Below are 16,602 nucleotides of genomic sequence, written 5' to 3'. Positions count from 1 at the left end.
TCCTCCTCCTCCTCCTCCTCCTCCTCATGGGCTGCATAAGAGCCCTGGACCGGCCAGATTCGGCCCCGGGGCCTTATGTTTGACACCCCTGCCATAGAGTCCATCTTCCAAACCAGCCATTTTCTCCAGGTGATCTCTTTTGCCTGGAGGTCAGTTGTAATAGTGGGAGATCTACAGCCACCACCTGGATGTTGGCAACACTACTGAAAGACCTGTCAGAGAAGCCTTTTGGAAAACGTATCCAAGCAGCCATTTAAAGAGCTCTCTGAATATCCACTGATATCCATTGATATTTGAGTAGCTACTGACAGAACTCTCTTCCAGGGTCTGGGAGACCTGGGTTCAATCCTTGCTCTTCTCTGTTTGGTGGGGACAATGTTTGGGAGGTCCTCAGCTTCCTGAGGGCGCTTTGTGCTGGGCAAGTCATGTGATTGGTTTTCGTACAGTGTTTAGTTTGGATCTGGGGGGTCGGAGGTAGGCCCCAGGAGAAACTTTGTGGGCCAGTGACAGCCGTCTATGCCAGTAGGCTGACCTACCTCACAGGCTTGTAGGGATAAAATGGGTGAACAATAACCCTGGAGGTCCCTTCCAACTCTATGACTCTATGCAGGCCGCCCATAGCTTCTTGGAGGATTGACAGGATAAAAGTGTGTGTGTGAGAGAGAGAGAGACTGAAACTGTGACCGAAACTGTTAAAGGGAAAGAAAACAGAACAGGGAGGAAGCATCAACCTAAAGAGAGAGAGGCGGAAATGGGGGTGGGCAGCACTTAATTACCTGCAGAAACAATTCTCCTTTAGAAAGGATTAGTGATTTGAAAGCAGATGAGAACAAAGAATCACAGCAAAAGGAGTTTTGGTAGCTGTGGGGCAACAGTATGCTGGAAGCGGTCTGAATGCAGATTCCTGTAAAACAAATGCAGAAACAAGAGGAAGCCTGAACAAAAAGTGGAAGTGAAAGCAGGAGGGAATGCAGAATAGAAGAATAGGATGCGCTCAGAAACTGAGGCAAAATATGGGTGCAGAAAGGGCCAAAGTTTGAGTCCAGTGGCACCTTTAAGACAAATAAAGTTTTATTCACTGTATAACCTTTCATGTGCAAGTGCACTGCATCAGATATAGTGGAACAGAACTTCCTCGATGTGCCCTAGAGCCCTTCATGACAACAAACCCCACCCCCTATAAGTAATGGTTGAGGAGGTCTTGTTCCATTGTATCTGATGAAGTGTTCTTGCACACAAAAGCTTATACCGTGAATAAAACTTTGTTGGGCTTAAAGGTGCCACTGGACTCAGGCTTTGTTCTGTTTTTCACCAGTATGGCTAGGTTGTTCCCTTTCTGGCTGGTTGCTAAAGGGTCCCCCCCCCTTTGTTCTGTTTTCTTTCTCTCCTTCTCTAAAGACAAAAGAGGATGCATTCTCCCACTCAAGCAAACTTTTTAAAAGCCAGAGAGAGCATAACAAGAATTTGTGGGAATGGGAGACATTTTTAATATTATTTATTGCTCCCTCATACTTGAAACAACTTGGCTCACCTGTCCCCTCAACTTGGCTCACCTGTCCCCTGAGGGAAGTGGAGCAGGGCTTTTCTATCACTGTATCCTTGCTTGTCCTTTCCCATTCCCTTCCCCTCCTTCCACCCTCAGTTTTCCAGCAAGGATGGAGTAGGTGCATCCCAAACTGGGTCTTCCCCAGGTGGATCCTGTTAGATTTATACCTTCCACAAATTAGCAACCTTAACAAAAATCCAACCTGACAGCGATTTGTTAAGAACTGGAAAGCTTGCACATTGTTTCGTGTGATTTTGATTGGGCGTAATAAAAAAGTATTATGTGGTTTTGTTTTATGATAGTATGCTGGAACCCAGTCCTTTGGAAGGAATTTATACAAGCCGTGCCATCATAGTATCAGTGATTTTTAGATGCTTTATTATGTATTTATTGGGTAAATGTCCTGTCTTTTTAGTAGAGGTTTAATGTGTGGAAATGGGCAGTTGAAGATTTTCATGGCATGGAGAGAAATAACTTTGCCTGGCAAATAACATAAAGCCTCAGTTAAAGGGAAGAACATTTTCCCAGGCCCGTAGGCAACCCACATTAAGTGTGACTCGGTTGGTGATTTCCCATTTTCTAACTGGGAGAGAAGGGAAAAACATTTGTCAGGGCTGGTAAAACAAATCTCTACTTTGAATGTCATTTCTTAAACAGGCTCAATCATAAGTAAATGCTGGCTATCTGGACTCTGCAGAATGGTGATTAGATCCAACAGTATTTGGAATCTGGTGTTTGATGTGAATTTCCTTTCTGCCATTCTTTTTTTGGACACTGACACAATAAGTTCTGCTATAGTAGATTTTTCTGCCATGAAATCACAGGCTTTCTCCTTCCCTCCTTTCTCCCAAGATAATTGCATTTGATAAGAAGGAGTGCTTAACAATTCAACATTCCTAAAGAACAGACTGAAGCCAAATGCAAACTACTGCTGTGTTGAGTCAGTGTTATTTTCCAAGGAAAGTTAGCTAGATTGGAACCCATTCAAGACCAACTCTCTCAACACCTGTTTAAGTCCAAATGGGACTGAAGTGTCCCAACACTGAGCTTTTAATATTTTTAAAAAATCTGGACATGATCCAACCCAACTTAGCACTTTGAAGTCTCATTGATTACAACAAAAGGAATGTTAAGTGTGTGTTGAAACACTTTTATTGATATCATTTGGAGTGCAAAGTGCTTAACTTTGGAATTATGCCTAATTTTAAACAAAAAAAAAAGTGACACGGGTTAGAAAAATTTCTGACATAGAAGCAGACACTCAACAATACACCCTTTAGCCCTAGAGAAAATATATTAAGGGGAACAGTACTGTGGTATAATAGTTAGAGCACTGGACTAGGATCTAGTAGTAGAAAAGAGCAAGAGTCCAGTAGCACCTTCTGGGGGCGGGGCCACACCCATACAAGGGAAAACTCTATGGTTTTCCCTTGTATGGTCGTGGCCCCGTCCCCAGCGTGCCCGGCGTCATAACGTCACTTCCTAGTGATGTGCATGCGGCGCGTGCGCCGGGAGCCGGCCGGGAGTCCCCCGCGGAGGAGGTGAGTGCCACTTGGCAACCCTATTAAAGACTAATAAAATCTGTGGCAAGATATGAGCTTTTGTGAGTCGCTGCTCACTTCACCAGACGGAGGTTTGAATTCCCAGGTTGCCATGGAAGCTTGCTGGGTGACCTTGGGCCAGTCCCACACTGTCAGCCTAGCCTACCTCATAGGGTTGTTGTGAGGATATAATGGAGGACCTATATGCTGCTTTGGGTCCCCACTGGGGAGAAGAGCAGAGTATAAATGAAGTAAAATAAATATTAAAAGACACAACAATTTTCATACACATTAAAGGCCAGCACTTGATAAACGAGCATGAATTTTCACTCACAATCAATTCCACGTATAGAGAGGAGATTTTTGTTGCATTGTCAAAGGAAAATTTTTCAAGCAATAAGAATAGCTGTACAACCATTGCTGAAAGAATATATGAAATTTCCATTACTGAAGCCCAGAAGTGTCAGTTCATCCAGACCAATAGTTTCTATCTGTGTTTGTAATTTCTGCAAAGAAGTGATGCAGTCTGCTCCTTAGCCCATGTTCTGTCTGCTCATGTGCTTTCAGGAAATTTGGGATACTCTTCTGAGTTTTCTTATAGAATGGCTGTAGGGCACATTGCTTTTGCATAAGACCTGATTTAAAAGTAATGCCAGATGCATAACCAGGGCATGTGTAGGTAAGCACTGGAATCAGCTTCCCAGTTTCTTTGCTTGAAATGTATGTGCCTGGGTCACAGGGGCATGGCACACTAGTGTCGTAGCCTTTCCTCATTAAAAAAAACAGTGAAGAAGTAGAAAGTATTATTCCTGTTCTATATTTCATGACATGCACAAATGGCAGCAAAAGGACTTGGCCGCGGATCAGTGGGCTGCACAAAACTAAGGAATTTATTCCTATATTTATGTAATTTACTGCACAACTGAAATGGGAAGTGATGTTTGCCTAACACCCTTCGGTCCATTTGCTCTTCCTTGTGATTTTCCACTGGACCAAAAGGTGCCAAAGAATGTCCTTGGAGCGCTGCTTATATGTACTTTAGGTCTATGTAGGCAGTAAGGCTAAAATATTGTGCTGTGCTTTATGGCCATTTGAATGCCAGGTAGTGCTCCCCCCCCCCTACTAGATGTTCAACTTCATTTTTATCACCTCCTCTGATGTGACATGACAACGGTGTAGTTGCCTCACTGTCTGTAGGACTGTGCAAACAAGATGAGATGGGGGAAGAGCCCAGGAAGTACTCCTTATTCTTGAGTTCCCACTCCTTTCCTTTAATATTGACACTAATAACTGAGGAAGTTTCTACAGAATACTGTCCATGCATATGAGATTGTACAGAGCAAATTGACTCAATGGCATACTCTACTGAGGTCCCTCCCCTCCCAAGCCCCACCCTTCTCAGGCTCCACCCGACCCAGACCTGACAACCCTGGAATTTCCCGACCCAGATCTGACAACCCTGTCTAGAATTATAGACAACAATTATGTCCTATAAGTGAATTAAGTTTCCTTATTTCAGCTGCCACAAGCAGCTCTGGGGTCAGGCAGAGTTCTCTTTCTGTAGATGGTGACCATGGAGCACCTTTCAAGTGTTTTGTGCATGCACATGTGTGCGCATACATAAACCACAGTAACAGAACTGGACTATTTCAAAAGAGATTGCCTTACCTACTTTCCCCCTTCTTATAGGGTCTTAAATCAGTGAGAGGTGTACTCACTCCGCTGTCCATCCCTGCTAGTTCTGTGTGTTGATTGACTATGTGTGAACAGAGTCTTTGTGTGTACAAATTGTTTGTGCAGTCTGGCAACTTGCAGAGAGCAGGAGTTATAAACAAAGTGCAATCCTAAATAGAATTAACCCTTCCAAGTCTACTGAAGTCAGTGGACTTAGAAGGGTATAATTCTGTTTAGGATTGCAGTACAAAAAAGTAGCTTTAAATGTGGAGTTTTAGATTGGAACATTATACAGTCATGAAACAATGCTGAGTTGGATTTACAACATGATTCCAACTGTATTTGTTTGATTAGTGTATTTATTGGATTCCTTTCGCCAGAAATGCTGAAAGTCACATACAGCCAAAAATTGAGTTGAGATGGGTTCAGTGGGACTTACTTCCTAGTAACTGTTGGATCCAGTGTATATTCAGAAAGAAGGCCCACAGAGTTCAATGGGACTTGCTCCCAAGTACACATACACTGGACTACAACCAAGCAGTGTTTGTAAGAGGCAGCTCTTCTAAAGGGACTACTCCCATGAAACTGTGCATACAACTGTGGAAATCTTAAGCATGCTTACTACAGGGTCAATCCCACTGAATTCTGGGGACCTACACTGTGTAATTCTGCTGCAGACATGTCGAGGACTACGTCTCTAGTGTCTTGGAGATCAGCCATATAACATGCCTGATCAGAAATGACATTTTTATTATATTATGGTTACAAATTCCCAGTTGGGATGAGTGCAGAAATGTTATACACCAGGACAGCAACCAGTAGATGTAATATGATACCAAAGAAACTAGAAACACCCTTGGTCAGTGAATTAGTTCTATAAGAGTCAGAGCATCTGTTGGGTGGATATGTCTCCTGAACGGCCAAGGAGTTTCATGCACTTAGTACTTTGGCTCAAGATATACAACAGTGAATTTTGTTCAGTGTCTCAGAGGCTATGGTCAAAGCAGCTCCAAATGTATTCTGGCATTGCTTTTGACACAGATATATCTTTTATGTGCTTTATGGTATGACTGGGGCTCTGTAGTTAAAACAAATACTGCTCTGTGTCCAGGTACTCACATGGTGCTATTATGGAACATCTCTGTGTTACAGATATTGATGAATGTGCAACCGAGTCACATCAGTGCAACCCCACCCAAATCTGCATCAACACTGAAGGAGGATATACTTGCTCCTGCACTGAAGGCTACTGGCTTTTGGAAGGACAATGTATAGGTAGGTTATGCATTGGGATGAAGTGCATTTTTAAAAAACTGTATGATTTCTACATGGTGGACTGTAGGAGGGCCACCAGCTTTCAGTCAATGGGTGGTAGGGATGGTGCTACTCAAAGTGTACAGCTTACATTGAGCGAATTACTTTCTGAGTCGTTCATTTTCACGATTATGTTGTTTTTTCACATGGTTACATTTTCTTGCTGCCGCTACCCCTTTCATCTGCTACAGCCTCTGCCAAAATGTTTAGAAGGCTGTATAGCAAAATTGGGGGGGGGGATCAGTTTTACTGTTTAGTATCTGATGTCTGCTCATAATCTTGCAATCAGTTCTTGTGGTCACTTCTCAGATATATAGCGCTGACTGCACAGGTACAAAAAGCATACAATATATTCTCACAGGTACAAAAAGCATACAATATATTCTATGTTGGTTATTTAATGGGTGCGTCTAAATGTGCCTAATTCTCTGTCCATATTTCTATCCTTCCTTCCTCTTAGTTTTCTATCTTCATTTTCATATTATTTATCAGACAAGATTAACTTTGGTATTAGTTTTACTGCCTTCTTATAGCATGGTGCCCTTATAATCTTTGGTGTCTCAACATTTGTTTTTATTTCATTTTCTATGAGAGGACTGTACCAGTCTGCCCCACCCAGGGTTGCCAGATTGCAGCTGGCAACCCTGACAGAAATTGGGGCTGAGGCCTAGTGTGCCAGCATCACACTAAAGTGCCAGTGTTACTTCTGTTAAAAACTGGTAGTGACATTATTAGTCACTCTATAATTTACAAAAACTCTATGGTTTTATCGTATTTGTAAATTCTAGAGTGTCCACATTGTCACTTCTGATTTTTACTGGAAATGTTCACCCTCCTACCTACCGTATGTTAGCTTTATCTACCTTTCCTCTGGACCTTTTTCTGCTTTCTGTCCAGCAGCTTAGAAATACTGCTGGGCCTAGCTTTCCAAAGTTTTCTGTTTGTTCTTAAATTCTGCTAACTTAAAAACAACAACAAAAACCCTTCCTCATTTAATGCAATAAAAACCCAACCTGAGTACTCATTCATCAACAGAAGCCAGTCTAGTAGTAGATATCAGACTACTTTGTTACCCCCCCCCCAAATTGAGAGCAGCACAGCAGCAGCCACATCCACAATTCTTCACCCAATAACAACTTTGATGAAATGTATTCCATTTTAAGTTGAGGAACATGCTGCATATCCCTGAACGCATCACATTTTGGCCAACCCAGACTAAGGTTTGCCAGCTTTCCCCCCCAGCAGGGCTCCAGTGCCATTAACAGCTGCATTGTTGGAAATGAAGCATGTGCTTCTTTTTCCAGTATAGTGACTGGAAATGCTTCATATTTAAATCTAGCAGAGAGCTGTTAAAGGCACACATGTCCTTTTTGAAAAACAAGACAATCTTAACCAGGGAGATTGTTCTATTCCCCCTTAGTCATTGTCTTGTGCCAGTGGATGAGGACTTTTCATCAGTGGATGAGAGCCAGTTTGGTGTGGTTAAGTGTGCGGACTCTAATCTGGGAGAACCGGGTTTGATTCCCCACTCCTCCACATGCAGCTGCTGATGTGACCTTGGGTCAGTCACAAGCTCTGGCACAGCTGTTCCTGAAAGAGCAGTTTGTGTCAGAGCTCTCTCAGCCCCACCTATCTCACAGGGTGTCTGTTGTGGGGAGGGGAAGGGAAAGGAGTTTGTAAGCCGCTCTGAGACACCTTTGGGTAGTGAAGGGCTGGGTATAAATCCAATCTCCTCCTCCTCCTCCTCCTCCTCCTCCTCCTCTTCTTCTTCTTCTTCTTCTTCTTCTTCTTCTTCTTCTTCTTCTTCTTCTTCTTCTTCTTCTTCTTCTTCTTCTTCTTCTTCTTTTTCATCATCATCATCATCTTTTTTTTTTCATCATCATCATCATCATCATCATCTGGTGTACCCTTATCAATCCTCCTCCTTCTTTGTTTTTAATTGCTGTTGTTTTATATATGTACTGTCGTTAAAAGCGGAAAGGTGGCATGGTATAGCCCAGTCAGATCTCAGAAGCTAAGCAGGGTCAGTACTTGGAAGGGAGACCTGCAAGGAAGACTCTGCAGAGGAAGGCCGTGGCAAACCACCTCCGCTTCTCACTTGCCTTGAAAGCCCCTTGCTGGGGTTGCCATAAGTTGGCTGTGACTTGACTGCACTTTACAAACTCACACACTGTCTTTAAAAGTTGGTTTTTAGTGTCGTTTTTATTGTTCACCACCTTGAGGGCCCTAATTGTGTGGATAGGCAGCATAAAATGTTTTAAATAAACAAATATTCCAAACTGACATGAGCAAACTGTGTCCAAAAAAAACAATCTGGCCAACACTTTGTGGAAGCACTATAATGGCTCCTTTGCTGTGCATTGTTTCTGTTGGTAATGTTCTCTGGCTTTTTAGATCTGTCCTCACCTCTATAAAATGTTGCTTCAGTCTAATTTTTCACCTGGCTGCGCCAGTATGAAAGCTGAACAAGTGAGGCTCTCTCTGTCAGACTATGTGGCATCAACTGCCATTTGGTTCATCCACCAGAACCACCTTCTGCAGTGACCAGTCCACCCTGGGTCATTGCTGCCATTTAAGAGTTGGTACTCAGATTTATTTCCTTCTCTCTTTGTTCCTTATTTCTTTTTCGTATCATGTCTATGAAATTGTAAGACAGAGGTTCTCTGGGTTAGCAGACAGGCAGACCAGGGACTTCATATATCTCCTCTACTGGATGGGGTTATTCTCCCCTTGAAAAGCCAGCTCTTTAGTTTGGGAGTGCTACTCAACACAGCAGTCACCTTTGAAAACCAGGTGGCTGCAGAGGTTCAGAGTGTTTTTGCACAGGTTCGGCTGGTGTGTCATCTGTGTCTGTTCCTGGTTCAGTCAGATCTAGCCACAGTGACCTTAATAACATCTAGAATGGATTATTGCCATGTGCTCTGTTGTGAGAAAAGTGTGTGTGGCTGCACGTGTCTATGAGTGCATGTTTACCCGTGCCACCCACACACCCCTCAGTTCGTGTGTCCCCTGAGTGTTGCCTCCTTACCAAAGGCAGAGGTGTAAGCTTGAAAACCGCTCAGCGCTGGCAGAGACACTCAAAGGTCTCTTCTTAAAGTAAAACTTATCTTTATTAAAAGAAAAACATTCAATGATTTACCTGGCAAGGTGACCAGCAAGACGCTATGCCAGCTTGCCAATACAGTAGAATTCTATCTCCTAAATATTGATAGTAAATACACAGAAAAATAAACATGCAAGCAAAGTCCTATCCCACCCCAAAGCATGCACAGAATGAGAGGCCTCTCGGGCTGACTCCTACTAAGAGCCAGCGGAGGTCTGTTGAAACTAACTATACCAAATGATCAAAGTCTCTCAATAATCAAATTACAGTTGTAAATTAACATTTAGAGTTTTACAGGAAATTGCCTTCCTGCGTCTTACACAACAAAAATTCACATTCCACAGGATCAATACAGTGCCATTGTTTTCTCCTGGTGTTTCCCAATCATGGGAAATAAACTGTCCTTTTGGTGTTATCGCTGAGATGAAAGCGGGGAGTGTGAAATCTCTGTCTCTCAGGAAGTTAGTTTGTCTTTTGGATTGAAGTCTATCATTCTTCAAATGGCCTTCCTGACCAGCTGCAATTTTATTGCCCAGGAAATTGGGGGTCTCATACCTGGGGAAACATTCATTGATTCAAATCCTGGGATTGGAATGTTGTGAATTTTTGCTGGGGTGACTGATAGAGATTTGTCTAGAACAAAGGGCTTGAAACAGGCCAGGCCTCCTTGCTGTTTTGCTAGCAAAGAAACAGAGACAGATATATGGATTTCATAAGCTATGGGTTCATTTTTAAACCCAAACTTTCTATATTTCTAAAATTTCCTACCACACGCTCTACTAGGGACAAGCCTTGAAAAGTGGAAGCTGCAGCTACTCGCCGCGTGTGATCCTGAAACGACAGCAAGTACACTGGCTACCAATCCACTCCTGAGTCCAATTCAAGGTGTTGGTTTTGTCCTTTAAAGTCCTACATGGCTTGGGACCACTTCTGAAGGACCACCTTCTCCCATACGTTTCTGTCCGGAAATTAAGATACAGGGAAAGGCCCCCCCCCCGACTGTCCCACCAATCAAAGATGCTCATCTGGTGGACACATGAGAGAAGGTATTCAGCAGCCGCCCCATGATTATGGAATAAGCTCCCCAGAAAGATATGCCTGGGCCCCTTATTGTTGATCTTCAGGAAGCAGTTGAATACGGTTTTATTTAGGACTACATTTGACTAATTTAAAGAACAGAACATAAAACCTTTATTGGCATAACATAGATAAACCAGAACAAAGGAAAAATTTAAGGTGTAGTACTAAAACAACGTCAACCAATATTCCCAATATCTCAAAATACAAGACTAATTTATCTTTTATTGATTGATTGGCAAGCCTAATTAGAGATTTTAAATTGTGGTCTTTTAAAATAAACATTATTTTAGTTATATTGTAAGCCACCTTGAGTTCTGCAAGGCAGAAAGGCAGTTAATAAACGTTATAAATATGTAAATAGGTTGTCATGGCCGGGACCTCTCAATTATATTCTTGTACAGTGCTAAGGAATAGAAGTAATGATAACAGTAGTTAGCATAAGCTAAATCCAAGACGGAAAAGACATTGGAAATGTGTCATTCATCTGAGAAGTATGTTTCCAGCTGCATCCTAAACAGTTTGGCTGAATTGACATGTTTGTGGACTTGGGAAACTTGCAAAGCAACAGGGTACAGAGACAACTTGCATCAAAAGTAAGAATGAAATATTCCCCTTATCCAGGTTCTTTACGCACACTCCATGTGACAAATACGCGTCCAGAACCCTAGCTGCAGGAAGAGCGGCTTGAGGGAGGGGACTGGACTGGAATAAATAGCCAATGGGAAAGGAGAAAGTGTTTCTCTGCTGCAAATCACTCCCCTACCTCACTGCTATGCAGCTATTCAGTGGAGATCCTGATTGTCAGACCTGGGTCCCTACCAGATGTGAAGGTCTGACTTTACGTTTCATCCAAATACAGCAGATCATTCCAGTTTGGAAGCAAAAGGACATACTTGCTATTGAAAAAACCACACCCACCATACATCCATGAAGACTTTGTTTACAGGATGTTCTCAGACAGGAATATCTTCTAATACTGTCTTTTCCATCTGCTTCTTGCCAAAGCGATTCAGGTGTTGGGAGAGAAAGACTATCAGTATAAACAAAGAATTTGCTAGAAGAATCATCCATAAGGCAGTGATGGAGCAGAGAAATAAAGGCCAAAGTCATTGTAGGAAGAGCTTGAAGTCTGAAGTGCTGCCAGTTACAAAACCATTACAAATCACAAATAAAAATTAGGGCCAAAAAAGGAAGAAAAAATTATTGGGTGACTGAACTGATTTTTTTCTGTGACAAGGAGAAAACTATTTTCACCTCAATGTTAAAATTATTGGCTTTTAATCCTACTAAAGCTCAGGGTTGTTGTTGTTGGGGTTTTGTTGTTGTTGTTCTTCTTTTCTTTTATCCATATCTCTTGAATGTAACAATTTCAGTCAAGTAAATAAGTTATGCGATCCCAACCATGCTGATTTTTAATAGATTTTGACAGGGGTCATTTCGTAGAAAAAGAGCTAGGGGAACTCATTAGCATATGCCACACCCCCTGACATCAGGGGCCCGGCGGTGGACCTGCAAGGCCAGCGGGAGTGTGAGGAAGCCCCGCCAAGGCCCTCCCTGGCCCCAGGCAGGCAGGGGTGGGGAGAGGCGGGGAGGAAGCAACTTACCCTCCCTCTTCTCCTGCCTCCTCCTGGCTGAATGAGGGCTGGAAGCGGGGCGGCCGGAAGCAGGGGGCGGGGCTTCATCATGTGCCCCGCCCCCCGTACCTCACCCGGGGAAACTGCGTTCCCCCGCATTCCCCCCCGAAATGACCTCTGGATTTTGAAGCCCATTCATAATGTAAATAAAGATATTTGAATAGAAAGCTACTGCTAGAATGACAGAAGTCATCCTGGAACAGTAGCTCCTCCTGCCTTCCTTCCTTGCTTAGTGTTCTATAGAATATGAGTGAGAGATGGCCCTGATCCTTTTTTTTATTTTGCAGTTTTCAGAGACACAAGCTCTGATAAATGCATATGTGAAGAAATGCAGTTTTTCTCCTGGGAGGATTGAGAGGAGCAAAGCCTCCACTGTGCATTTTTAAAAGGTTTATTTTCCTCTGGGCAGAGAACAGGCATGGGAGGGAGGGGGGGGTCTGTGCAATTGCTTTCCAGAGACTCGGCTCACCTTCATTCGAATGGTAATAGATTTAGCAGGAGGGATAATAGGTGGGGCAAGATCTCCCCCTTTCTTCAAGCAGGGATCAGAGATTTGGAGGGATAGAATCCTAGATTATCTCCAGGAGATTCCTGGAGATCTCCATGAAATGCTCCTTTGACCTGGCATGACTGGATCAGTGGAAGGGGAAACAGATTTGATAGACACTCCTTGCCACAGGAAGGAGGTCTCTTTTTTTGGGATGCTGAGTCCATGAGAGGACACAGACCTCTCCTCTGGGAAGGCAGTCATTTTTTCATGCCTTGTTTGGAATTCCCAGTTCTGTGGCTTCTTCAGTCCTTCGTTTGGAAGTTGACACAGCAGTTCAGGATTAGTTTAATGCCATAACTATAGATTATTATTCCTCCTGTTGGATTCCTCTCCCCTTACTAGACTTACTATGTTCTGAGTCTTTTGTTAGGACATGGAGTCTGCTGATGGATACCAAAATCGGTAAGCAGGGCTTCTCAATCTAAAGCTTTGCTGTCCTCGTGTTTAAACAGCCAAAGGGGCCCCCATCTGCCATGATGGCTTTGGTTAAGTCATTCATTTTATTCCTGTTCAGGAGTTTGGGTGGGAATAATGGGCATATTGCGGGGCCATCCTTGATTTTTGGCCAGGGCCCCAGAATCACTAAGACCGCCCCTGTCTGGGAAGTGTCGACGGATAGTTTCTCTCCTCTCTTTTGCTATACCATCCAACACAGAGTGGATGCCTTTTCAAGGACCATCTGTATCTCCTGCCAAGAGTAATTCTGTCTTCTCTCGGTTAAGTTTCTGTTTGCTGATCCTCATCCAGCCCAACAGTGGTTTACCAAATCCATAGCCTCTTCAGGAAATGTTGAAAAAAGAATAGTTGAGCAGGATGTCATTCTGATGACACCACAAATTGTCATAGATTTTGTTGCACATGGCAGGTTCAACTATGAGTCAAACTTACAGTTCACAATTTTCTTTCAGACATAGATGAATGTCGTTATGGCTACTGCCAGCAGCTGTGTGCCAATGTCCCCGGCTCTTACTCCTGTACTTGCAACCCAGGGTTCATCCTGAACGAAGATGGAAGATCGTGCCAAGGTATTATCTGTGCATACAGTGAGAATGAGAGGCAGCCGCCGCCATGTTTCTTCTTAGCCCCAGGCCCTTTGAAACATACGTAGCATTGGGTGACCCCTCTTGCTACTGTAAATGTGTGCTGGATTTCTGTGTTGCATACTTTAGGTAAAGGTAAAGGTTTCCCGTGCTCGAAAGCTAGTCGAATCTGACTCTAGGGGGCGGTGCTCATCTCCGTTTCCAAGCCAAAGAGCCAACGCTGTCTGAAGACGTTTCTGTGGTCATGTGGCCGGCATGACTAAACACCAAGGCGCACGGAATGCTGTTACCTCCCTACCAAAGTGGTACCTATTTATCTACTTGCAATGTCTTGCTTTCGAACTGCTAGGTTGGCAGGAGCTGGGGCCAGAGACGGGAGCTCACTCCATCAAGTGGCACCAGGGTCTGGAACTGCCGAACTACACACCAGCTCAAGTTTGATTTTTTTAAATTAAATTTTGGTGCTGTGTAGAGCTGGATTCTGTATCGATGTATGCATATCAAGGAGCAAATGTATTTATTTAGCTTATGTGTACACCACACACATTGAAAACCTCAAGGTTCTGTGGGGCACTAATGTGCTCTCCCACTCACTCAGGCACCAGTGGCTGAGGCTGGTCAGGGTATTTTCTGCACACTTTTTAAAATGTTTAGATATTTGATGGGATTTTTGGAATGCTGAATTTTGCACCTTATGCAAATCCACCCCTTTCTGTTGTATAATTACAGAATGCATGCAGCCACGTGTGTGCACGCGCACGTTTGTCTTTGTTCATGTGTTTTGATATTTAAAAGGTTTGTGTGATTCCTTGTGCTTAAGCCATAAAATTATCATGACAATCAAAAACAAACAAATTCAGAAGCCTCCCATTAATTTGTTCATAAACAAGATTATGAAGAGTTAAAGCTTGCTGTCTCAAGCCTTTATACATTAACCTTTCCCCTTCTTTTTATCCTGCTGGTTTTGGCCAGGTTTTGTTATGCCTAAAACAGTTGGAGTTTTAAAACTGGTAGATAAACAAGGAAGCACCTGCAGGATATACTTCAGTTTGTTTGCTGTACTGAAGTCGGATTCCAAGCAGACCACGCAGAATCTTTTAAAGATGTCACAGTAGTCAAATCAAATCTTTTCTTCACTGAAGAGTTATTTGCTTGTTAGAGATTGGAGTACATTGCCCATTGCTGCCTGATAAATATTGTGGTAGATAGGCACAGCAGAGCTTCTTGCTCCCTGGTGTGTGTGGGCAACTTTGGACATTACCCAATAGTGCCACTACCCAATAGAAGATACTCAGTTGACTGGCATATCATCTTCCCTTTCTTTCTGTCCAGAGTTGTGACTTGCACATCTTTATGAATGAAATTTCTAACACATCTGGGGGTGTGTGTCTCCTGTGTTTTATAATTTGCTGTGTGCCCTGGCACCTCTATGTTAGATCAGTTCCTGTGCAGTTAAGGACCAGCAGAGAATCATTGTGTTGGAAGGGACCATACAGTCCATCTAGTCCAACCCCCTGCTCAGTGCAGGATCAGACTAGAGCATCCCTGACAAGTGTTCATCCAGCCACTGCTTGAAGACTGCCAGTGAAGTCGAGCTCACCACCTCCCTAGGCAGCATTTCCACTGCTGAACTACTCTTCCTGCAAAAAATTTCCCCCCTGATATCCAGCTGGCACCTTTCTGCTCATAACTTAAACCCATGATTGCGAGTCCTATCCTCTGCGGCCAACAGAAACAGCTCCCTGCGGCCTCCTCTAAGTGACAGCCCTTCAAATACTTAAGGAGAGCAATCATGTCCCCCCCTCAACCTCCTCTTTTCCAGACTGAACATTCCCAAGTCCCTCAGCCATTCCTCATAGGGTTTCCTCATAGGGTTTCCTCATAGGGTTTCCTCATAGGGTTTCCTCATAGGGTCTCCAGGCCCCTGATCAGTCACACTCCTCTGCACCGTTCCATTCTATTCTCATACTTTATGAAGTGAAGCCTCCAGAACTGTACACAGGACTCCAGGTGCAACCTGACCAATGCAGTGTACAAGAGAATCAAAAGCAATAGTGGAGGAGGAAGTGAAGTCAGACAAAGGGTAGCTGCGGTCAGCAAGACCAATTCTTGCAGTTCTTGAGAGCAGCAAGCAACCCTGACCTGGAATATGTAATATTTTGTTTGTTTGTTTAAACATTTAAACAAATTGTTTAAACACCAGGTCCCAGACTGGTGGGACATGCTCCCAATTGAGATCAGGGCCCTATGGGATTTGCTGCAGTTCCGCAGGGCCTGAAAAACGGAGCTGTTCCGCTTGGTTGAGGTGGCAGACGTCAAATAACATTGGTCTCCCCCGCTTCAAGTACTTCATGGTGCTACTTATATCATGGGCACTGGGTGTGGTTGGTTTAATCCATCAGAGTGATCCACCGCTCCTTCGTGGCATGAGCTTAGTGTACACTGGAATGAAACTAACTGCTGATTTGCCATTAGGTATAGGTATATTTTAAATTAGTCACCTAAAATTTTAATCTTGTGGTGAAAAGTATGCAGACGGAGAGTGATTTCAGCTAAGCATACCTTTATTTAGTTCAGGACAAAAGACAACTGACCGGCTCGCAGGCCGGTTTATATATGTTCAGAAAACCCGCCACCAAGCATACCTAACCACACCCCCTACTCCCGATAGGCTATTTACAGTAACCGGGCGACCATTGGTCTCCCGGCTGGGAAGCTAGCCCTTTTGATTGGGCCGGCTAGGATCCTCCGGATCCTTTGTCTTTCGACTGAAGCTAACATAGGAATTGTGCCTGGCCAGCCCGGGCAAGTCCGGGCATGTCAGGCTGAATACATTACACCCCTCCCCCCTTGGTTCGCAATGCACCCACAGACGAAGTCCTTCAGGTGCGCTGGTGGCTTCCTGGGGCGAGTCGAGCGGCGAGGTTCCGGGGTGGCGATTGGTTCGGTCTCGGGGGCCCTTGGAGTCGAGTGGACCGGGCCCGGCGAGGGGTCTGCTGTGGAAGGAAGGGCTGGTTCCTCCAGGTGCGCTGGTGGCTTCCTGGGGCGAGTCGAGCGGCGAGGTTCCGGGGTGGCGATTGGTTCGGTCTCGGGGGCCCTTGGAGTCGAGTGGACCGGGCC

General features: G+C 44.0%; 1 protein-coding gene across 1 annotated transcript in view; it reads left to right on the top strand.

The window, feature by feature from the left end:
* The window catches only part of FBLN5 (fibulin 5), an 89,671-nt gene that overhangs the window by 47,890 nt on the left and 25,179 nt on the right, over positions 1-16,602 (top strand). Inside the window, exons 5-6 of the mRNA XM_015427212.1 lie at positions 5,914-6,036; positions 13,351-13,467. Coding sequence (XP_015282698.1) covers positions 5,914-6,036; positions 13,351-13,467 — 240 coding nt within the window. The remainder of the gene's footprint in view (positions 1-5,913; positions 6,037-13,350; positions 13,468-16,602) is intronic.

This window comes from Gekko japonicus, unplaced genomic scaffold (genome assembly GCF_001447785.1).
Source record: "Gekko japonicus isolate JY-2015 unplaced genomic scaffold, Gekko_japonicus_V1.1 scaffold256, whole genome shotgun sequence".
Taxonomy (NCBI): domain Eukaryota; kingdom Metazoa; phylum Chordata; class Lepidosauria; order Squamata; family Gekkonidae; genus Gekko; species Gekko japonicus.
The sequence above is the reverse complement of the archived record's forward strand: the minus strand, read 5'-3'. Positions and strand labels throughout refer to the sequence as shown.